The sequence below is a fragment of the Nannospalax galili genome, unplaced genomic scaffold (genome assembly GCF_000622305.1).
Source record: "Nannospalax galili isolate Female #2095 unplaced genomic scaffold, S.galili_v1.0 scaffold207, whole genome shotgun sequence".
Classification (NCBI taxonomy): Eukaryota; Metazoa; Chordata; class Mammalia; order Rodentia; family Spalacidae; genus Nannospalax; species Nannospalax galili.
The window spans coordinates 3979925-4003783 of record NW_008358517.1 but is presented as its reverse complement, the minus strand read 5'-3'; the positions used below and the strand labels follow the sequence as shown (position 1 = coordinate 4003783).

The 23859-nt window shown below is 40.9% G+C and overlaps 1 protein-coding gene across 6 annotated transcripts in view; it reads left to right on the top strand.

Annotated features, from left to right (window-relative positions):
• Basp1 (brain abundant membrane attached signal protein 1) overlaps positions 1–23859 on the top strand; it is a 79771-nt gene that overhangs the window by 54690 nt on the left and 1222 nt on the right. For all 6 annotated transcript variants that reach the window (XM_029558003.1, XM_029557998.1, XM_029558001.1 and 3 more), the window contains one exon: positions 23489–23854. In XM_029558003.1, coding sequence (XP_029413863.1) covers positions 23498–23854 — 357 coding nt within the window. In that variant the 5' untranslated portion in view covers positions 23489–23497. The remainder of the gene's footprint in view (positions 1–23488; positions 23855–23859) is intronic.

Sequence of the window (23859 nt, the reverse complement as noted above, 5' to 3'; positions counted from 1 at the left end):
ATTTTTATGTGTATGTGTGTATTGCCTGCATGTAGGTAAGTGCACCTGTGTCGTGCAATGCCTGTGGAGGTCTGAAGAGGCTGTCAGATCCCCTGGGACTGAAGTTATGGACAGTTGGGATTTGAACCCGGGTCTTCTGCAAGAACAAGCAGTGTTCTTAAATGCTGAGCCATCTCTCCAGCCCCACCACCCCCAATTTTTATTAATGGAAAAACAAGCTTAAGAAGGATACTGTATACTGTGCAGCAGGGAGGGGCAGGCCCATGCTTGGAACCCAAGTGAGGGTTCTAGGTTCTTCTCTCTGTAGATTGTGCTGTGGCACCATAGTTTCCAGGCAGGTTAAATGACTTTGCCCAGAGTTTTTGACTTGGCAAGAGTTGGTTTTCCACTACGTTTTTTGCTGTCCAAGTTTAAAAAAGAAAAGGAAAGAAAGAGAAAGCCCCCACCCAGGTCCTCTACAGCTATCTTGTTTCCCAATCTTCATACATTCCCACGTGACATTCCTTTTCACTGATAGTCTGCTGGGAGTCAAGAAATGCCTGACTCATCTTTGCAGCAGCCTTCAGCCTTGAATCACACTCCCATCTGAGATGCCAGACACAGTCCAGCAAACTTCCCTCTCCACTTCTACTTCTCCTTCCCCTCCCTTATCCTGTGTCTCCCTATGTAGCCCAGGCTGGCCTCAAACTTTTCATCTTCCTGTTTCAGGCTCCTGAGTGCTGGGACAACAGGTGTGTCACCATTCCTGGCTTAGCAAACTTTTTCTTAAAGGGCCAGACAGGAATTTTTAGGCTTCTGACCACAGAGTCTATGTCTTACTCAATTCTGTTCTTGTCATATGAAGGAATAACTGGCAGAATATCAGTGAAAGGCCGTCTCTGAGTTTCAGTGGAACTTTATTTCCATAGCCAAGCCAGCAGCCAGGTTTGCTGCCTGATGCTCTGGAAGGGGTTAAGTTCAGGAATTCCCAGCTTTAATCTGTCAGGCAAAATCATCTGACAAAACAGAACAACCCAAGTTGTTCTTCATGAACTACTTAGCTACATTTTAAAAAACCGACTTATCTTTACAGTGACCTTTTCTAAGTGAATCATGATTTTAGAGCAGATGCAAACTTTAAAGTTAGATTCTCCATTTTGTTCTGTATTTTGTTTACTCCTGCTTGGTTTTAATACAATTCTGAGTAATCTAGTCCCTACCAGTATCTCAAGATCAACACTATCTTTCAAAACTTTAAATCATATTCAGTTGATTACCAAACAGCAGCTGAGCTGTTTTGACCACTGTCTCCATGTCTCTGGTAACTTTGTACTCAAAGGCTAGAATCCATGGTCAAGAAAAGGCTTGGCTTCTCATTGTGAGTGAACTTATCTTTCAGTAGTAGAAAAACAACTAATCCATGCAGGAGGCTTTGTGGGCTATAACAATCCTTCAACATGAATTGACCTCATCTTGTGTTTTTTAATTTGTTCAAACTATGTAAAAGATGTGAGGCTATGTTAGGAATGCATTAAAATGGAATTTGCATGTTGGCACTTTAACAATCTATTCCAACTGAAATCTTCATTTGTAGTGTACGCTAGAGGTCTAGTATCTTGAGCTACACTGAATCTTGAAGGGGAATTTTTTTTTCATAGAAAGAACAAACTACAACTTTAATATTTTACATAAAAATGGACTTCTCATTCTAAAAAATGAACTGAATGCAATTAATTTAAAAATAATTTAAAATAGCTTCTCTATTCCTTCTACTGTTAATTCACATTTATTTGTAATTGGAAAAGCAAATTTCTGTTAACTGCAATTCATGCTGATTTTTTAAAACTACTGTTCACATTGCAGGCTGTTTATATTTCAGGGACATGGGACAGTGAGTCCCATGTCAGGGACATGGAGAGAGTGAGTCTTCTTTTACAAAACTTTTTAAAAATTAGCATGAGTTCACTGTAGAAAGTGATGGTTTCATAAAGACATTGTCATTCAGGTGGACCACGCGCTCTGACTGTACATGAGAGAAAACACGTGAAGTTTATCTTCCGAGTCTGCCTTTTCACTTCTTGCCCCAGTCAGAAGGGCTGTGACTGGGAAAACCAGCAACAGCAACCAGGCAGTGAGGATGTGGGGATGAAAGAACCTTCTTGTGCTACTGGTGTAAATATAAAATAGTACAGCTTCTATGGGAGTCAGCACGGAAGCTCTGGAAAGAATTAAAGCTGGGCCTGGAGAGATGGCACAGTAGGCACTTGCCATGCAGTCCTGAGGGCCTGAGCTCAGTCCTCAGAACCCATAGTGGAAGGAGAGAGCTGACTCCTGAAAGTTGTCATCTCACCACCACCCATGTGCTGTGGCATTTTATGTGCCTGCACTCATATTTATATGACTACACACACACACACACACACACACACACACACACACACACATCACACCAGACACACATACACACACCCCTCCCCACATACCCTGTACACATACATACAACAATAATAAAATTTTAAGCTTAAAACTGGACCTACCATGATCCTGTCTAACCGTGTCTGAAAATGTACCCAAAGAAATCTAGACCATTGTACCACAAAGATACTTGAACATCTGTGTTAGTTACAGGACTACTCACAAGAGCCAAGTTATAGAACCAGCCTGTGTGTCCATCAACAGATGAGTGGAGAAAATGTAGCACACACAGACACACAGACACACACACACACACACACACATCACACGTACACACACACAATGGAGTCTTATTCAATCATCAACAAGAAATTATGTGATTATCATATTAGAAGAGTAAACCTTAAAGCACTGTCAATGCTGGATATCTGTTTCAAGTAGTTATCACATAGGACGGCCAGTTTCAGTTGGCGCCAAAGGAAATAACAATGTTCTGGTACTGATCTTTATCTCTGTAGATGTTCCCTCTTTTAGGCACCGTCTTAGGTAATTTCAGTTTACCCTGTGCTTCTCCTTTGTTGTATTTCAAGGGACTGAAGATACAGCTTTGATTTTTCTTTCCTTTACCTTGTATGGCAGTTTATTCTAAGCAAAAATGTTTTGAGACCCATTGTTCCAAACATGTAAACTCTTCAGACCTGTAAGTTTTTCTGTATTGGGATTGATTATATTTGTGTCTTTGATCCATGAGATTTCAGAGGTGAAGTAGTTTAGTTCTTTTAAAGAGGAGAGTTTGGGGGATGTACAGATGTGAAGGAGAGGTCCTGGGTCATAAAAGCTGAAGGGTCCTGTTCTAAGAGACTCTTTCCCTTAGGTTTAAATGAATTTGTCTCCTGTTAATGACAGAGTAAAATAATCTACCCACTTAATACTGTAATAGATTCACTAGGATTTTCCCCCTTAACACAGACTTGTGACTCATAGTTTATGTTCCCTTCCAAGCTAGTTTCTATGCTTTCCTTAGCATCTGAGAGTTGTATGCAATCTCTGGTACCACTGTCAGTCTGAGGTTTCTCTCTGTTGAAATCTCTTGCCCCACATATCAGGAAATGTGGTTTGTTACTCGCCACTCTTGGTTGTATTACCAGGTAGGAAGCTGTGGAGCTGCAGGGAGACTCCAGATGCGAGAACACTCCGAATCTTGGGACCAAGTTTTGCCAGACTGTAAAAGGCAGATAAACGCACTCACATTTAGTACATCTCTAACACTTCTATCACCCATTGGAATTGACTGCATCTTTGCCTATGACTTTACTGTTAACATAGTATGCCTGTGTTCAAAAAATATGTTGCAACTTCAAAATTTCTTAAGATTCCCCTGCCACTGGCATATTCTGTTTAGCAATGTCTTTCAGAGCAGAATAGATTCAGAGACAGGGAACTCTGGATAGCCACATGTAGGAGACACAATTGAGTCTCTGGAATCGAGCACTTAGTTTATTTACTCATCGGAGATAATTTGTGCCTGATTGAATGAATCTGGTGATGTCCTCTCATTGACATTGGAGGTGCATTTATTTTTCCCTTGCCTGCTGTCTGTGTAATTCCCACCTACCCCCCTTTACCCCATTTCTTAGCAGCTCCCACCTTGGTCCATGTCTTAGTCAGTGAACCATGAGTTTGAAAAGAGATCCCAGAAATCTTCACTATGTATTTTTCTACTCCAATTCTTGCAAAATAGATTTATTTTTTATAGTAGTTGATTTGCTAACATTAAGATGTTCTATCTGGTATCAGCTAGTTGGCTGACATTTGTTCTGTTACCTTTGGCTCCTTCAAGAGATAAAGTTTTCTGGTGCTCTTGGTAGGAAGGATCTTGGAGAGGCTAAAGTTGATCTTGTTTTCAGTTGGGTGACCTGTGTGGACCACTGTGCCTGCCTAGATGTTTGTATTGTAAACAGTAAGTAAATCAGTAAGTGGATTTGAGTGCTTAATATATTCTCATTAACAAACATATTGTTATTACACACTTGTATAAAGACTGAGGTGCATAGACCTAAGAGGTACAATTCTAGTCGTTTATGTTGCAAGTGAGGTGACCAACGTTAGGAAGGTAAAAGTGGCCTGTTCAACCTGAACAGTTAAGTGTAACCACTGTGGTGAGGCTCAATCCTTAGCTGAACAGATTCTATTTAAATATTCAAGTTTTAAAAATCCTATATGATGAGCAATGACAGTTCTTTTTTTGTGGAGAATAACTTGGGTGCAATTGAATGCCTTGTATACACAGGGCTCCTGCTTAGGGTGGTGCTTAGCTTTTGGGAGGCTGAATTCCAACCACCATGAAAATGTATATTGTCTGACTTTGTTTCTTGATCTGCTTTCTCCAAAGTTTTGGCTTGAATTTTGTGCTAAGATTGGTAAAGGGTTTTTCTCCATTCCATTATTTCTTTTCAGACTTTGTGTTTGAATATATGGCTTTATAGCTGTTGATAGAAAAGAAAGCATTGCTGTGGAAAAAGAGATCCACTCAAACACTGTTACTGAACCTCAAATAGGTGAATTGGGCGAAAGAGAACACAGTGCTTAGTCTTTGCCACAGCCTCTCGAGCTAATCTAAAGCACGTAAGATGGAGACAGTTGGAAACATCTTTGTCTTGGGAGACTACATGAAACAGAATCCCTCTCTGGATGTAAAATGCATTGGAGAGCGAATGTTCCCCCTTGCTAGTTCCCTGGGAGTGTTCCTCTGCTCTGCTGGACCCAGTCATTTGGTATTTGGAGTTAGTATTTGTCCTTTACCATGAGAACCATCTGTTTTCTGGAGGTTTCTTAGCATTTGCTTGTCATAGAATCAGAATACATAATAGGTTTTGCAATGTCAGACCTAGGACTATAATGTTAGGGAAGGTGATTATTTTATTACAATTGAATAAATACCCATTTGTTTCCCACTTGTGAATGCAGTAATCTATTGGTATTTCATTTTGGGATTTCAGGGTAACTTGAATTTCAGTTTTACTTTGTTACATGTAAATAGAATAGAGACATGGTTTTAAGCAAAAGAGTAAACAAAACTGGACTGAAGACTTACTGTGTATCATGTACTGGTTCCATTCCTTTTCCAGAAGATGCTATTAATGATCTGTTGCTCCCTCTTCGGCAGGCAAATTTGGATCTGTTGGGGCTTTGCTGATGTGAATTTGTCTTCACTGAGACTTCCCTGCCCCAGGTCACATAGCTCAGTGTGATCTGTTGAATCCATACCTCACCTACCGTTTTTTGTACAAAGTATACTAGGACAGGGTTCAAAATTTACTGGCAAGCCATCACAGTTTTATTTGAATTGAAAGAGAAAAAACCCGTTTTCTGAAACATGAACTCTAATTACATAAAGTGGCTGCTTCTGAAAACAGTATTGTCTCATAGCAAAGGCTGTAAATCTTGAACAACAATCGAAGCCTCCCATTATATAAGAAGGGGGTATTCAAAACCAAATAGCTCCTGTCCTGTGTCTCCCACACTAAGGACAGAGTTGCTGGGGTAACAAGGGCTGCCAAGGCCTGGTGCAGGCAGGGCTTCTCTGCAGCTGCTTAAGCTGCTCTGTCTTGCTCTCTCTATGGCTGAACTATGGCACTAACTTGAGGGATTGGCAAGAGAGTGGCAGGAGTGGTCAGGAGATGGGTGGGAAGCTGACTGCTGGAGCTCCTCGTAGGGGGACTACTCTCTGGTAATCGTCATTTATTTATAGCTCTGGCTGCAAGAAGAACCCAAAGGCAAGATGTTGTAACAGCAGATGAAATCTCACTCACTGATGAGTGGCCAGCACCACTCCATTCTATGCACCCTCATCATTTCTAGGTGAGACTAGGCTAGGTTTCCTGGCGTGGTTTTTTCTTTATTTCCTTTTAATTTTCTTTGTAATCACCATAAGTTTACTGATTTTGTTTTCATGTTTCAGGATTTATAGATGATACAAAGATATTATATCACTCAGTCACGGCTGACTCTCTGTGTCTCTATTTCTCAATGTGAAGCCTTGCACCACTTGTTTGGTACGGTAAATTAAAACAGATTCTTAGGACCCAGTCTTGGCCTTCCAGTTAATCTCTGGAGAAAGGACTCGTGCCCACACCACCTGCATTTTAAACAAGCTCTTTAGATGGTTCCTGAGTATGCCCACCTTAGTATCACTGTATGACTCATTATGTTGAAGTGTTGGCAAATAAGAGAGAAATTGAAGAGACTGCTCTAAGACATGCTGAGTTCTAGTTGTTCCAGTTGGAAGTCATTCCCACTCATTCGCTCACTTGAAAATTTTATTGCATTTTGACTATGTGCCATGTGTGAGGACAAGTCTTTAGAATTCCATGGGCGAGAAGCAATAGCCTCATTTCTGTTTTTAAAGTTCACAGCACTCTGGAACGCAAATCTGGGTGTTTCTTCATTGAGTCATGACTCATTACATAGCTTAGAGGCTTAGATTTGAGGAAGGGCGAACTGTGGATGAGAGTTCGAGTGCTGAAGGAGGAGTGTGGGACAGACATCTGAACTGTGAGGAGGAGCCAACTATCTATGCCAGTGGACATTACACTGTGTTGTTTGAACTCAGCTTTGCAGTAGATTCGCAAAGATGGTCCTAGGACACGTGATATGCCTGAGAATTTTGCATTCTTTCATTACTCAGAAAACATCTGTTGATCTCCTCTGTGTTAAGCAAGAACCCAAGAACAGCACATTTTTTTTTTGTTTGTTTAATGAATTAACGACACATATGAAGAATTCTAGAATGGTTTTCATTAGAGTGCTTAAACATGGAAAATGGCTTTAAGATGGGAAATGCTGTACTTATTGTTGACGCCAGAAAATATACATTACAATATCAATATATGACACGTTTAGGTGGGCTTAACGTGTGAATCATCTGTTTGTATTTGGAGATAGGAATGACTAGAAGTAAACTGCACTATTTCTCGGTAGGTGAGCCTCCCATCTTCTTAGCTATCAACCTGTCTTTGTCAGGCAGCAATGACTGAGCGAGACTATTGTGGCCCCAGGCCCATCATGTCCTGTCTAGCCCATTAATAAGTGCCAAAATATCTTAGCTGCTATTAGTCTCCCTCCCTGTGCTTTATTTTGAACTCTGTTTTGAGAATTCTAAATTAGTTGTGGTGAGAAGACATATTACTTCCTTGGCCTTTGGAAGGGAAACGTGGCTTAGAAATGATCTCTTCAGTTTGCATTTCCTGAGCTAGTTGGTTGTGGCTCACTTACTCATCGTATTGACCAAAAAAGCAGGTGATTCATTTGAAGTTCTGTGTGAAGATGCTACAGCCAGCGCTTTTGAAAGGACCACCCCTTAAGTGCAAATAAATAACGAGAAGCCACCGTGGGCTAAAAGCATATCCCACAATTGATGAAAATGGATAATACATGAGTTCTGAGAATGTTTGTTGTGTGTAGCAGGATATACTAAGTAAGAAGGGGCCTCTGCATAATGTCTGCATTCAGTCAGTCTTTGCATTCAGAGAGAATCCTTTTACCCACCACCTTCATGGCAGCAGAACAGTAATCAGCTCAGACTTTTATCGTTAAAAACCTGTGGACTCAATGAGGGGAGGAACAATTTGAAGACTGACCAGTACAGTGTTCATGTACTTACTTAAAGTAGAAAAATCTTGGCAATGTTGTTTTCAGGGATGTCTGCATTCCCACCCTTAATTATGCTGTGGGCTTAGGTGCAGAGTTTGGTGCCTTGGATGCTGCCTGGGACCCACTCATTTAATGGAATGGAAATTTCAGTTGTAATTTAGTAGACTTATTTTTCTACTGAAAAAGTGAAAGGCAGATTTACATAATTCAATTTTTAAGCATAGTTGGGTTGATTCTTTTCACATTACAAGTTTATAACTTCAGATTTTCATGTTCTGATGTACAGCAAGTTTATAGTATTTATCAAGCTCCCATTGTACAGTAGCAACCATAAAACAAACATGAAACAAAACCTTTATTCTACAGACATCAGATGTATTTGAATAAATACTAAATGAAAGCTTTAGGTCAATATTCAGTTCAATTTGACTGAAAACTTCCAACAAAATAAGACAGAATATAAAAGGATTAAGCAATTGAATGACGAGTGACTAGTGAGGAATGGTTTTTCTAGAGAGCAGGACCAGGTTGTGTAATAAAGAAGACGAAGGGGTTCTTACAAATTCATATCTTTTTCTGTATTTGTTGAGAATAGATCCCTGAATGCACAGGAGCACTCTCTTATCTGAGAGGCCCATGAAACCACTGTCATGCTGTAATTCTATTTATTTCCACACAGATCTTTCTGCGACAAGTGGTTACTAGGTAAGCTCTGTAGTCCTTCAGTTGGTGAAATGCTGCCCTTTTGCTCCCAGTTCTTAAGAAATCCCATGTTGAATATGAAAGAGCCAAGAAGATTCATGATGGCCAAACCAAAGACCTAAAATTCTAAAAGCTGAATGATCATTTGAAAGACTTATAATCCAACATTTTTTAATTATTTTTTGGGGGGGGGTCTTTTTGAGACAGGGTCTCTCTGTAGCCCCAGCTGTCCTGGAACTCACTATGTAGGCCAGGGTGGCCTTGAACTCACAGAGATCCACCTGCCTCTGCCTCCCAAGTGCTGGGATTAAAGGCATGTGCCACTAGGCCGGGCGATCCAACATTTAAAAAAATTTTTATTTATTTTTATTTTATGTGTATGCATGTATTGCCTGAATGTAGGTAAGTGCACCTGTGTCGTGCAATGCCCGAGGAAGTCAGAAGAGGCTGTCAGATCCCCTGGGACTGGAGTTACAGACAATTTTTAGCTGCCATGTGGGCGCTGGAATTCGAACCCGGGTCTTTTGCAAGAACAACCAGTGTTCTTAACCACTGAGCCATCTCTCCAGCCCCCATGATCCAACATTTACTATTTAGAGATCTTATCAATTGCATGGCTTGGAAGAATTCATATCTCACCATATTCCTTTAAAAGAGAGTGGTGTTGAGTCAGAGAAAACGTTGGAAGTGGAATTTCTTTTTTTTCTTTCTCTTCTTTCGCTATTTGAATAGCAACTGTCTTTGTTTAATAAGGTTAATTTTGACATACACATCTGAACCTTGTAGGACCTTGCCTCATTAACATTTCCCCTTCATCTTTCCACTGTAGTCTGTTTATTCTTTGTGTCTTTCCATCTTCCCAAACATATTTTCTTTTCTTCCAAGTGCCTACAATCAAATAGAACTGAGTCTTGCTGATGCTGCAGGTTCAGCCTTCACTTTGCCAAACTCTGGTGTTTACCATAGGAGGAGGGGTCCTTTCAGGCTGCTCAGATATTTGGTGGGCTCTTCCCAAGACACAAGCATCTTCACTCCCACAGCAAGGTCATCCCAGGGGCAGTAGTCCACAGCTCATGACCGGGTCAACTGTATAATCTCTATTCTTATCTTTCTTAACATTTCTTTTGCAGCAGATGCCTTCTGGCAGCTGCTTCTTGAAAAGCTCCCTCCCTGATACCCAGGACATAGGGTTTTTTTGTTGTTGTTTTTTCCCTTTCTAACTCTTTTTAGAGCTGACTCTCTGCGTTCTGCCATCTCAATCTAGATATTTTCTCCTTTAGGCAATCTGTGTGTTTCTATTCCCATTCCTCACTCTAGGCAAAGGGGTGCCATTGCCCACCTTGTGAATGTAAAAGGTTTTCTGATAATCTTGAATACACACTTTCTGTTTGTTCCCTGGGACAAAAACACTTTGCTCTTCCTGATGATTTTCATGTTGGAAGTTTATCCACCCTTCAAGGCCACGTGCCATATGCTCAGGGAGCCTCACTCCTGAGCTAGATTGCTGGCTGAGGGTGAGTTATTTACCTCCCATAATTCTTCATTTCCTTATGGTAAGTTAGGAATAATAATGATTACTTTCTCATAGGACAGTTAATGGGTTGATGTACTCAAAGTTCAAACATTAAAACAGTCTCAGGCAAACTAAGTCTTATATAGGTGGTTTTGATTTCTACTTATCCTGATCCCCTGTCCTCAGCTGGCACCTCTCTTGACAAAATTCTCTTTTTTGCTTTCTGACATTGAACACACTCCACTTGTCACTCTGCTTATGTCCCTGTTGGATCTAAGACACAGTACATGCTTCAAAAAAGATCTTTTTCCAGTGTGATTAAGTGTATCTTTCTAGAATGAGTTCTCAACATTTCAGTTTTTCAAGGTCACTCTACATATTAGACTGCTGTTGAGATCCCTGGTGGCACGCTGAGGGTGTTTCTGTGGAGCTGACCTGGGCTCTATGAGGTACGACAGAGGTCACTTGTGGTCAGTCTTCCTTTGTACTGGAAGGGATTTCTGAGTTGGTAGATGAAATTCATCTTGATTACCTGCTTGGAAAAACTGGATTTAGAAGCATGAGTGGGTATATTTGTGTGTGTGTGTGGGGGGGTGGAAGGGAGCATTTTCTTTTCTTCTTTTTTTTATAATAATGCCTTCCAGTATATTTTTATAATGCTGAGCATTTTGTATTGTGACAAGTCTTAAACTGTTCTTTTCCTCTAAATTTTTACTCATGGAATCTTGAAGGTTTGCTTCAAGTTTAGACATGGGTTGACAATTTTTATTATAGTTTTTTCTCCTCAGAGAACATCCCATCCCCTGAATGTTGGTGATGTTAGAATTGCTGAATGAAAGCTTTGACTGAACCAGATAGTGACAAATAGTAGGTCTAACAATGGAAATTATCACCAGGAATTGAAGAAACTTGACAGCAAATCCCTGTGATAGGACACATAGCAGTAGGAATGCCCAAAACATACCTAGGCACTTTATTTCCTTTTGCCCTTTTAGAATAAAAATTTAACCATTTAAAAGTAAGGATTCACTCATTATTCGGAATAGAAATTGTTGGGCAAGACAAACTCTTTTATGTCTCTTTCTTCTATTTATACTTAACTGAAAATACTACTTGTGTGTACTTCTTTATTCTTTTGTTAACTCTTTTCTTAAGGGGAGGCCCTTTCCCAAGAAGCTTCAGTTGCTGTGTCTGTGTGTGGGTGCTGTTTTTGAGTCTTTTGCTGAGTAACCTAGATTGTCTGTCCTCGAACTTTCAATCCTCCTGCCTCAACCTCTCAAATGCTAGGATTATAGGAACGTGTTACCACACCCAGCTTCAGCTAGATTGAGCCAATAACAGATTCTTTCATCCTGAGTAATTATAAATCCATCTTGTATAATGATAAATGTGTTTGCTGATACAATTCATGAATCAGTTATAACTTTATGTTGTTTAAAAAAAGTCAATAGCTGGTTTCCTGGTGTGTAAAGCTGCTTAGCCTTGGTGGCCCTGTGTTAGCAGAATGATAACCACTTGTCCAGTGGTACACAGTATTGCTATGATCAAGTACTGAAAAGGATGACTGGTTCCTAGCATCCTACCAAGGGAGGCCCATTTTCTTCTGATTATGAGGTAGAAACTCAGTCAAAAGATTACTTCTTGTCTGGATCCCATTATGAACTTGAAATTAAACTGGAAATAATACTCCAGGCTCTCAAACAGGCTGTTGTATATTCATCTGGGTTTGGCTGTAGACTTGGAATCATTTGCTTTCTAATCTATTTGCTGTCATACTTAAAAACTCTATTCTGCTGATTCTAGATGAAATGGTTAATTAACACAAATTTGCATTTTCAAAATAGGAATTTTAATGGTTGGCATCTTTTATGTAAGAAATGCCTAGGTATTATGGGTGCAGAGAAAGAAGATAAATAGTGGCATCCTGTGAAGTAGTGAATGTACTAGCTTTTGGACCACATGGTAGAATTTGATGTCTCTTTCTTGTTTTATTGGTGAATGTATGCTGGTGATTTTTATTAAGTCACAGAACTCTGTTTATTGATGGAGCAATAGTGATGTAAAACATGCTAATGAGAAATGGAAATGGAGTGTCATGGAGAATGTAGTAATCACAGGAAAAACATGTTCGTTAACACCCTGAAACTGTGTCATTATGCAAATATACATTTTCTGAAGAGGGGTAATGTTCTAACTGGGGCTTTTGTTCTTCACTTAGAATTCGGTGACCTAAGTCATGGTAATAGGACCCACAGAGTTCTACAGAAATGAAAAGTGAGCAAGTTAAAGTGGAGGTCATCTGCCTGCCGAGCACCAGTGGGGTGGTAACGAGCATTGACATTTAAGTCCCTTACTTTGCCTGTTGCCAAGTTGCCCAAGGGCTCTTGAGGCCATTTGGATGACCCAGGTAGAGCTCTGTGGGGGCCTTCTAGGAAGCTGGATCACACATCATTGTTTAGACTTATCTCAAAGGGCTCAAGTCTTATTCAAGTTGATAAAACTCTTGTTTCTCCTACTTGGTCTTTGATTTCATTTAGCATTCCCCCTCACCTCCACCCAGAAACACCATTTAATGTGTTTTACTTCAAATAATTGAGAAAAGACACAGTAAACAGCAGCCCCACAGAATGCACATGCCATTGAAAAACCCTATTGACACCTTCCATGGTGGCTCTGATGTTGATTAGATGTTATTGTGGTACCCGGGGTGATGGCTTCATGCATCTTAATTGACTGCAGTTCTTATGTTTTTATAGTCATAATATTCTGCTTTAAAAAAAATTTGTGTGTGTGTGTGTGTGTGTGTGTGTGTGTGTGTGCACATTCACAGCAGGTGCGTAGTCCCAGGTACATGCATGGAGGCCAGAGGAAGAAGCCAGTTGTCCCACTCCACCGTTCTCTACCTTATTTCCTTTCAACAGAGTCTGTCACTGAACCTGGAGCTAGGCTAGATGCCAGTAAGCCCTAGCAATCTTCGTCTCCGTGCCCCCCTTTCTCCTCTGGGGTTCTAGGTGCATGTGTGACCATTCTTAGCTTTTCTACATGGATTCTGAGGATCTGAACTCAGCTCTTCATGCTTGCTTAGCAAGTGTTTGTACCCACTGAGTCATCTTCCAGCCCTACTGCAAAGTTTTTGACCCAAATCAAAGGAATGTACAGGTGGTAGGGCTGAGCCATGTGATTTTTTTTCTTTTTTGCTTCTTACTATCAGTAGGGTTAAGGAGCTTCCATTATTGCCAGATGTAGTTTTCTGTAAGGGATATCATCATTGTTCTTTTATCCCTGAGACCAAGTCACAGCAATTTGTCAAGGGCCAATCAGTTAGAATAAAATGGTCCTGATTCATAACACCATTGCTTTTACTTTGGCTAAAAATGGAGCTAAGGCCTAAATCCTCTACTGCTGCATGCTTTAGCTCTGTGTGCCTCTGAAAATGGCTCTCTAGAGAACCTTAAGTATATATATATTTGACTTCAGTTTCTATAAGTTAAAAGTAGCAGAGAGTATTGGATATGGAGAAGATCTTCCAAAGCCAGTATTAGGAGAGCTAAAGAGACTTTGCTCAAAATGAGAAGCTCTTTCTCACTCTGCCTTCTTGATCTCATTCACACCTGTTGTCTTAGGGATACTGAATCTGTGGTCTTATTGTTTCTAGTCACCATGACTTTGCTTTGATATTCCCAAAGCAAGACATTCAAAGCCATAACTATTCTTCAACATTTTAAGCTATAAGTTCCAAAATCTTATACAACATTGTCCACCTCTCTCCCTTGGTTCCTGGTTTTAATTTTTGTGTGAGACAGAGTCTCATCTATCCCAGGCTGACCTTGAACTCACAATGTAGATGAGGATGACCTTTAACTTCTGGTTCTCTTGTGTCCACCTCCAGAGTTCAAGGATTACAGGTATGTGCCACCATACCCAGGGCCTCCTGAATGCTAGTCAAACTCTTACCTTCTGAGCTATATTCCCAGCCCTAAAGTGGTGCCTTTTGATGACTCTTTTTTGTTTTGTGTAGGTTTTCCATTTTACTAAGCATAGAAATAAATTATCCTTTCATTTGGGGAAAATAGCAATTGATAAGAATTTCTTAGATGAAATATTTCATCATATCTGAGTATATTGGAGAAGCCATGGCTATTTTGAAACAAATTAAACATTTTTTTCCTTAGAAAATAATTTTCCATCTTTCTGAGCTCAATTAAAATCAGAACAAAATATGATTCCTTCCAAGGTAAGAGGTATTAATTGGAGAAGAAAGAGTTCATGTGCGAAGCCCTTAGGTGTGTGGAAACAAGGAGAACTTTGACAACATTTGGGCACTTTTTCGGCTGTAGTAGACGAACACTTATTTTCTCTCAGGGCTTTTATCTATTCTCTTCACAAAATCCAAGAATTTATCACCTTTCCCCCACTGGGAAGATCAATCTGGGTATACAGAAGCTTGTCCTATGTGTTTTAAGTATTACCTGTAAGTCATAGAAAGAAAGTAGTCTTGGCTAGGAACTTGAAAGCTTTCAGATGTACCGAGGAAGAGGGAGTCTAGTCTATTATGAGATGGTACTGCCCACCACTACCAAACAGGTGAGAGGAAGTTTCTGCTAGATAAAATACAAGTCCACACGTGGTTAACTTTCACAGTCAGTGTTTTGTGAAACAGCACAGTCCTGCTTTAGAAAACACCAGGGTTCTGTTTGCATGAAGCATGTGTTCTGAAGGATCCACAGACAATGTCCTGCGGAGGAAGTGGTGGTAGGAAGATACCTCCTATGTTTGCAAGAACTGATAGATTTTACAGGTGGATTTTATATGCAGGAAACAGATTTCTTAGTTCCTTTTAGATTACGGAAAACTGACTTTATCTAAATGGTTCTCAAAGGATGAAAAGGGAAAAAGGCAATTGTTCTATTTAGCTGCCTAGGTTTGGTACATGTTTTGTCTGTAAGTTAGCAGTCACTGCATCTTTTTAAAGAGAGTTAGGTGGATATATTATAGAAGTTTGGGTCCAAGAATTCTTACTTGGCTTTTTTTCAACATTTCTACACATTAAAGAGAATACAAGTTTAATTTGTGAGGATTGTGATGGTGGGCAGGACCATGGATGGTTGGTCGATGACACACCAACACTAGTGAAAGGGAAACTGTCTTTTATAAACAACCACAAGACTGTCAAATAGTTCTGTGCTAGGGAAGCTAATGAAATCTTATTTTTCTGAGAGTTATGACTTCATCTTTGATGTGTTCAATATGAAGCTATACCCTGACTCATTACTTAGAGACTGACACACTATTCTAAAAACATTTCTTAAATGTAAATGAAAACACTAAAAAGTCCTATTTGGTAAATATTTTGATGATTTTTTTAACATTTTATTTCAACTTTTTTGTTTTCTAAAATTACTATTTTTTATTTCAAATTTTAAACAAACTTCACAGATGCTGACATTATGTAATTTAATCATAAGAAGAACATGGGTGGTTGTCAGTTCAATCTTTAGGAACAAAATGGTATTAGTTTTTGTGATAATCATTAGCAGGCACATAGAATTTTATAATGTCTCATTTTCTTCCTGTAGAGTATTTCATATATTGTGAAAGACATTCATAACCCCTCCCTGCACCAAAACGGATTAAACTTTAAGTACCATCATTTTTCTGATCAGGAAATTTGAGACCTGAAGGAAGATGCCTTGTTCAGATTCACAGCAAATTTTCAGCTGTGGCTTCTGGCACTTTTAGTAAACTTCATACTGAGTCCTACAAGTTTTAAAGAAAATATTTTATAGTTTATTATTTTTTTTTCCGTGTCATTTTGTGATTGACATTTCAACCTTTATTTTCCTAAATGGAAAGAATAAATTTCAATTCAATTGGCTACATAGGTAGACTGGTTTATTTTAAGATTAAACACAAGTGTATCAGGAATTTTCCAGATGAGCTGAACTTTTTTTTTCTTTTTTTTATTCTTGAGAGAGGGTCTCCTTGTAGCCCCAGCTGGCATGGAACTGTTGCTGTGTAGACCAGGGTAACCTTGATCTCAGAGATCCATCTGCTGCGATTAAAGGTGTGCCCACCATTCCCATTCTATGAGTTGGTTTTTGTTTGCAGCTAAATCAGACCCCAGTTTGTGAGAACTGGGGTCATTTTATGAACTTCAGTGATTGGGTATAGATGTGAATTATGTCTTGCAGTGTCCTGGGGATTGTGTACAAGATAAGCACAATTTATATCATGTGAACAGCTAAGGATGTTCCTGTTCTTTTACAAACTTCCTGGAGAGAAAGGAATAAGCAACTGCAAAAATATTTCAGACCATTTCTGTAGGAGTGCCTTGGTTTACAACATAAACTTCAAATTATTTCTCACCTTTAACCTCCCAAAGTTTCATGTGAATATAAAAGATAAATATTTATACAAATATTTAAATTTCATCTAGCTATAAAATTTTCTTTTTGAAACTTTCAGTAGCAAGAACCCACTTATTTTTATTTATTTTAAAAACATTTTATTCATTTTTTTTATGTGTATGAGTGTATTGCCTGCATGTATGTAAGTGCACCTGTGTCATGCAATGCCTATGGAGGCCAGAAAAGGGTGTCAGATCCCCTGGAACTGGAGTTATGGACAGTTGTTAGCCACCACGTGGGTGCTGAGAACCAAATCTAGGTCGTCTGCAAGAGCAGCCAGTGCTCTTAACCACTGAGCCACCTCTCCAGCCCCAAGAACCAATTTATTTTTAAGGTTTGTAATTCCAATATGAAAGATTACATTTCCCTTCCCTATGAAGTTGAGATTAGGTTATAAATAAGATTTTTTTTCTTGTAAGAAAAACCTGTCAAACCTGACTCAGTGTGAAAAAGAAACTAAAGCATACTTTTTAGGCTCTTTATTACTTTATGCAGTTGTTTCTTAGAGCAAAAGACATCACAATACCTGACCTGTCTTGCCAGGAAGTGATTCTTTTATGTCTTCTTGGACTTGAAGAGGTTTAAGAAACATGCCTTTAGAGGTGTCACAAAAGGAGCTGGGGAGATGGCTGAGTTAGTTACGAGGATCTGAGTTCAGTCCCTAGTACCCACATAAAAAAGGTGGACATGGTAGAAAGTGCTTGTAATCCCAGTGCTGGACTCCGTTTCAAGAATAACCAACGTGGACAGTGCCAGAGGAAAAATAGCTGAGGTTGTCCTCTAGCCCCCCTCCCGCCACGAAGTGCCACAAAAGTGCCTAAACGATCATTGATCAACAATGAGCAAGGGGAAGTTTTCATCATCGGTGAGTGTGAAGTCTGAGCCAACAGCTCTTCTATGAAGTGGGTCTCAGGAGGGGTAGGAGCATGAATCATGCTACTTGGGCACCAGCTCTGAGCTCTCTGACAGGTGAGGCAGAAGGGAACTGGACTGGTGCACCATCCCCCAACCCCTTGCTTCCCACCACATGTTGCTGGAGTCAACTAATGGTGCTAGAATAGCATTCTCTCTTTTTAACAGGAACCAGACCTTCCAGACATTTCTTCTGGAATCCTGGCTTATAGCCAAGTGAGGTTAGTTAAATAGAGGCTGAATTTCTAAAGTGAGGAGGATAGAATTGGTTGTGAGACAGTTGTGGAAGATCAAGAATATGTTACATGTTAAGGCTTTAAAATTAATAAAGCACTACTTCAAATTTTTGGTATTTTGTTTTTGATGCTTAGAAAAGATTCATGTGTAGAAAATCACCAAGAAAAGATAGTTGCAATGCTAATTTTTTCATTTTCAACATCTTACATTTAATTTGTTAGCCAAATAAAATGAGATTTTTTTAACCATTTACATATAAATTTGAAGCAGTTAATGAGCTTTAAATAAAGAACATGGATTATTTTGTCAAATTGGTGACAAAAATGGAGTTTCTTGTTTCCTTGAACCAAGTGATGACGAGGTAGGGAGAACATAGCGGAGGATAAAGAGATTGTTCCTCTGTGATCAGTCAGGACTCGTTCAAACTGCGAGGAATGGATTTGTGATACATGTATAGGTTTTTGTGTGTTTTGTCTTGCTTTTGAGACAAGGTCTTGCTTCGTAGCCTAGGCCGGCCTAGAGCCTCAGCCTCAGCCTCTCAAGTGTTAGGATTATGGACCTACCACATGGTAGGCTTCATATCCACTGTTTCAAAAGCTTTGTCTAGAAACTGATTTCCTGATATAATGGACTGCTGATATGTTTAGAAGGACTCAAAACCTCATGAAAATTATATATGCCTGAAGTATTCAGATCAGAGAGGAGGACTGATTTTGATGTTAGCAGATAACTGCAAGCTTCTTTTGCACAGCAGGACCTTGCTTGGGGCATCTATATCAAACATCTTTTGGGTGACATTGTAAAAGAGCTTGCTTTCTAAACATTATTTTAATTACAGTGCTTCTAATGGCTGCTTCTAAAACTTGTCTGCATAGAACCTAAGTTTTGCTCTTCTGTTGGTGTTTATAAGAGTAGAATTAGCTGAGAGTTGTAAAATGCAGTGGGGAAAGAAACCAACATTTCTTGAAGAGCCATGAAATGTCAAACATTGTAGTGTTGGGTCACATTCAATTCCCATGAAATTGACATTGGTTATTTTAAGGAAATGGAGAGACAAGGTTAATTAACTTGCTCAAGGATTTGAGGCTAGTGTGATGTGGAAGTGGGATTCATTAAGTCAACCGTGGCCTAGTGTCCAAACTCCCCTTAATATAAATCTTGTCCACTTTTGATCAGATTGAAATCAGTGACATTTTTCATGCTGTTGCTGTTTATTGCTAATGATATTTTATATGCATTTTCAAGCTGTCAGTCTATGGTACAGAGAATACTTTTGCACTTTAAAAAACCGTTGTGGAACTTGCTTTTCACAGAGATGTAACTCAGATGAACTGTAGTGTTTGTCTCCATGTGAACACACAGAACTTGGGTCATGCGTTCATCATCTGCCTGTGCTCTCTCAGTTGCTAATGGACATCTTAACTGAGCAAATTCAAAGATAGGCCTAGCCTGTCAAGTGTCACTTTGGTGTGTGCTTTTGCACAGGGATGCCCAAGGCTGGTGTTCAGAGTCTTCCTTAATTGCAACCACTTTATTCAGTGAGGCAGGCTCTCTCAGTTGAACCCGGAGCTGGCTGATAAGGTTAGGCTAGTGTGCTGTGGCCATCCCCCATCTTCACCTTGTCAGTGCTGAAATTACAGGCAGACTGCCACACCCACCTGGCATTTATCGGGTTGTAGGAGTCCAAGCTCCAAACATCACAAGTAGCAAATGCTTTTGCTCCCATGGCATCCTATGTCCTGTATCTATTTTTTTAAACCTAAGTGTTCCAACTTATATTAACTGATAGCTTTCAAAAACAGAAGCAATAAAAATGAGAGAAATCGTTCTATTCCATGACCGTGTTCTTGTTTGCTTCCACTTCTGAAGGATTTGGCAGAAACTTCATGTGCAGATAGGAAAATGGGAAGTTAAGGGGCAGAGAGTGCCAGAGGTACTAAATTCCTCTCTGTCCTCTCAACAAGTAGAGTTCTGAGCCATTACGGGAGGTACCTCCTCAGAATCCAGGAAGGTGACATTCCAGGGCTTGGAGCTGGGCTGCATGGTCAGCATGGTCAGCTTCTGACCCTCTCGATGGTGTTTTTTTGTACTAACTCATACCTTTGGGCTTTGGCCTTCATCTTACTGTACCAGTTCATGAACTAGGCTTGTTAGAAGTTCCTTCTGAATAGATACTACAGAATGGTGCTGTTAAGAAGATTAAACAATTTAGATAATATCGTTAGGATTAGGACTGTGCCTGACACTGTAGAATTTAATTTGCAACTTCAGTTTACCCTCTTGGTATAGGGTAGGTGTTCACTCATCTCCTCTTGGGAAATAACCAGACAAGTCTGCTTTCTGAGGGTTGGGAGGGGGCTCTAGCACATTCCACAAGCTTCCTTCTGGTATTTGACTGTAGCTCACACAGGTAAATTAGCTAGAAGCAGGGGGTGTTTATTTAACCTTGCGTTTGAAAAATCAACAGCATTGAGACACATTGTCTTACATCTTGATTGTATATGTTCACTTTCTGCCCAGAAAAGAATCACAGCTGGCCTTAACAAAGAATAGATCGTGGCTTTAACTGTTTCAGCAAACCAATTTTAGTAACCTAGATTTTAGGTTTGTAAACCAACAGGACTTTAAACCTTTGGGGATTGCTATATAGAATTTCATACTGTGGGTGTCAGAACGCAGAACTCCGTACTTTGTCTCCAGTGTAGACTGCATTTACTCTTTGCTTCATAGCCTGTAATTTTGGGAGAAGAGTCTAGAGGCAGACCTGTCAGGCTTTCTATTTCTTAAAGAAACCCAGTGTACTGTGAAGTATCAGGCTGAAGTCATATTTGATATAAACAATGTCTGCATACTAATTAAGGATTTGATGTAAGTGTTATAGTTGCAATTTAAAATATTGGCCAACTTTATGCTTTCATTTATTGCTTTGTGGTAAAAGTATATTTCATTGTGGTTTTGCCACATATATTCACTTCTACCAAAAATTAAACAAAAATACCTATTGATGGAAGCGAATTATGACCCCAAGCCACTTCCTTGAAAGGATTTTCAAGAAATATGTAAGCAATTCTTAGGTAACATAATAAAGATCTTCATTGAAAATAGGAACAGTATTTTAGTCATCTTTTTGTTTATTTCTTTTTTTCCCTCCAACTATTAAAGTGATTCTAGAAATTACCTTATAATTGTGAGACACATTTTGACTAAAGAATAGTACTCTCTATCCAACACCTGACTTTTAAATAAATGTAGGTTATTTCACGATCATGAATCATGATCCCAAGAAGTGTAGTGAATAAATCGCACATTTTCTGATCTGAATGGCTTATAGTAAGTGTGGGAAAGATCACTGGGTAAGCAGAGCTCAAAGTTTTGCCAGGAGTAGGCAGAGCCAGGCGAGCTCACCTGAAGCTTCTACCCTCTACTTAAAACTTGAGCCCCAGATGGTTTTTCCTGTGATGGTTTTTCTTGTAGGAACCAGCAAGGGCAGTGGACTATTATTTATTTATTATTATTTTTTTGAGACAGGGTCTTACTATGTAACCCTAGCTGGTCTGGAACTCATTATATAGATCAGGCTGATCCACCTGCCTCTGCCTCCTGAATGCTGCACTTTAAGGCCTGTATTTCATTAAGGAAAAAACTACCAATTTTTCTCAAAAGAGAAACATTCTAGTCCCTTTTCACTGATGTATGATGCTATAAAAATTCACTTAAAGAAAAAGTGTGGTTCTGGATTAAACTTATTTACAACTTCATAACATTTATTTGAATTCATGCTTCGGTAGCAGAGGAGAAAAATTCAAATACAGCATTTTTTTTTTCTAACAACATAAACAGCAGTCAAGACAGTTTAAGATTTAACTTTAGTGGAAAACTCTGTTAATGGTCTTTCGTTGACTATGCATATATAGCTTGAATTCTAGTCAGGAAACTTTCACTTTACTATGGATATATGTATTCTTGAACCAAAATTACATTGAAAAGCAGCGAATGACAAGTCAGACACACAAGCAAACTAAATAAAATGAATTCTAGCACCCTATGTCTTTGGAGGTGTGTTTGCTTATTATATAAGTGCATGGATAAATACGGATGGATAGTGTGGCTTGAAATTAGTTTGCAGTTTGAGACTGTTTCTAGAAATTTGTGATTTGTGTTGTATGGTTTCTCCAGAAAGAGGGTTTTAAAATCCAAGGTGTTTTAAATTTCCTTTTCTTTTTAAACTAGCTATACCATAGACCTAAAATGGCTGATCCTGCCATTTTGTGTTGCAGTGTTCAATAGTGAATGTTTGAGTGACATGAGGTGGCAGAAAAAGAATACTGAGCCACCTGTCCTCCGCGTCGGCAAGTATCGGCAATTCTTTGATCTGGGTTTACCAGTTCCTCAGCTCGCTGCACAGGAGGCTATGCAGCTGAGACCTTACCTTGCTTATTGTTTGTACTATTTTTAATTGTGGTAGAAAGTGTGTGACACCAGGGTGCTGTCTTGGTGTGCAGCTGGTGAGATTCGGGACCCTTTGGATGGTCTCTTGGTGTGCAGTTGGTGAGGTGCTGGGCTCCTTGGTTGGTCTCTTGGTGTGCAGTTGGTGAGGTCCTGGGCCCCTTGGACAGTCTCTTGGTGTACAGTTGGTGATGTCCTGGGGCCCTTGGATGGTCTCTTGGTGTACAGTTGGTGAGGTCCTGGGCCCCTTGGATGCTCTCTCAGTGTGCAGTTGGTGAGGTCCTGGGCCCCTCGGACAGTCTCTTGGTGTACACTTGGTGAGGTCCTGGGCCCCTTGGACGGTCTCTTGGTGTACAGTTGGTGAGGTCCTGGGCCCCTTGGACAGTCTCTTGGTGTACAGTTGGTGAGGTCCTGGGCCCCTTGGATGGCCTCTTGGTATACAGTTGGTGAGGTCCTGGTCCCCTTGGACAGTCTCTTGGCATGCAGTTGGTGAGGTCCTGGGCCCCTTGGACGGTCTCTCAGTGTGCAGTTGGTAAGGTCCTGGGCCCCTTGGATGCTCTCTCCGTGTGCAGTTGGTAACGTCCTGGGCCCCTTGGATGCTCTCTTGGTATGCAGTTGGTGAGGTCCTGGGCCCCTTGGACGGTCTCTCAGTGTGCAATTGGTGAGGTCCTGGACCCCTTGGATGCTCTCTCCGTGTGCAGTTGGTGACGGCCTGGGCCCCTTGGATGCTCTCTTGGTGTACAGTTGGTGAGGTTCTGGGCCCCTTGGACGGTCTCTCAGTGTGCAGTTGGTGAGGTCCTGGGCCCCTTGGACGTCTCTCAGTGTGCAGTTGGTGAGGTCCTGGGCCCCTTGGATGCTCTCTCGGTGTGCAGTTGGTGAGGTCCTGGGCCCCTTGGACAGTCTCTTGGTGTGCAGTTGGTGAGGTCCTGGGCCCCTTGGACCGTCTCTCAGTGTGCAGTTGGTGAGGTCCTGGGCCCCTTGGATGCTCTCTTGGTGTGTAGTTGGTGAGGTCCTGGGCCCCTTGGATGCTCTCTCGGTGTGCAGTTGGTGAGGTTCTGGATCCCCTGGATGGTCTCTTGGTGTGCAGTTGGTGAGGTCCTGGGCCCCTTGGATGCTCTCTCGGTGTGTAGTTGGGTGAGGTGCTGGGCCCCTTGCTCTGCCAGACCACCTGCAAGTTTGCCTCCTTGGCCTTAACCCCTCTGTCTCGCCTTGTGCTTGGTTTTAGAACTCCAAGATGGGAGGCAAGCTGAGCAAGAAGAAGAAGGGCTACAATGTGAACGACGAGAAAGCCAAGGACAAAGACAAGAAGGCTGAGGGCGCTGGCACCGAGGAGGAGGGGACCCCGAAGGAGAGCGAGCCCCAGGCGGCGGCCGACGCGGCCGAGGTCAAGGAGGGCGCGGAGGAGAAGCCCAAGGTCGCGGCGGACGCCGAGGCCAAGGCGGAGGAGAAGGAGGGCGACAAGGCGGCGGCCAAGGAGGAGGCGCCCAAGGCCGAGCCCGAGAAGAGCGAGGGCGCCGCGGAGGAGCAGCCCGAGCCCGCGCCGGCGCCCGAGCAGGAGGCGGCCGCCCCCGGGCCCGCTGCGGGCGGCGAGGCCTC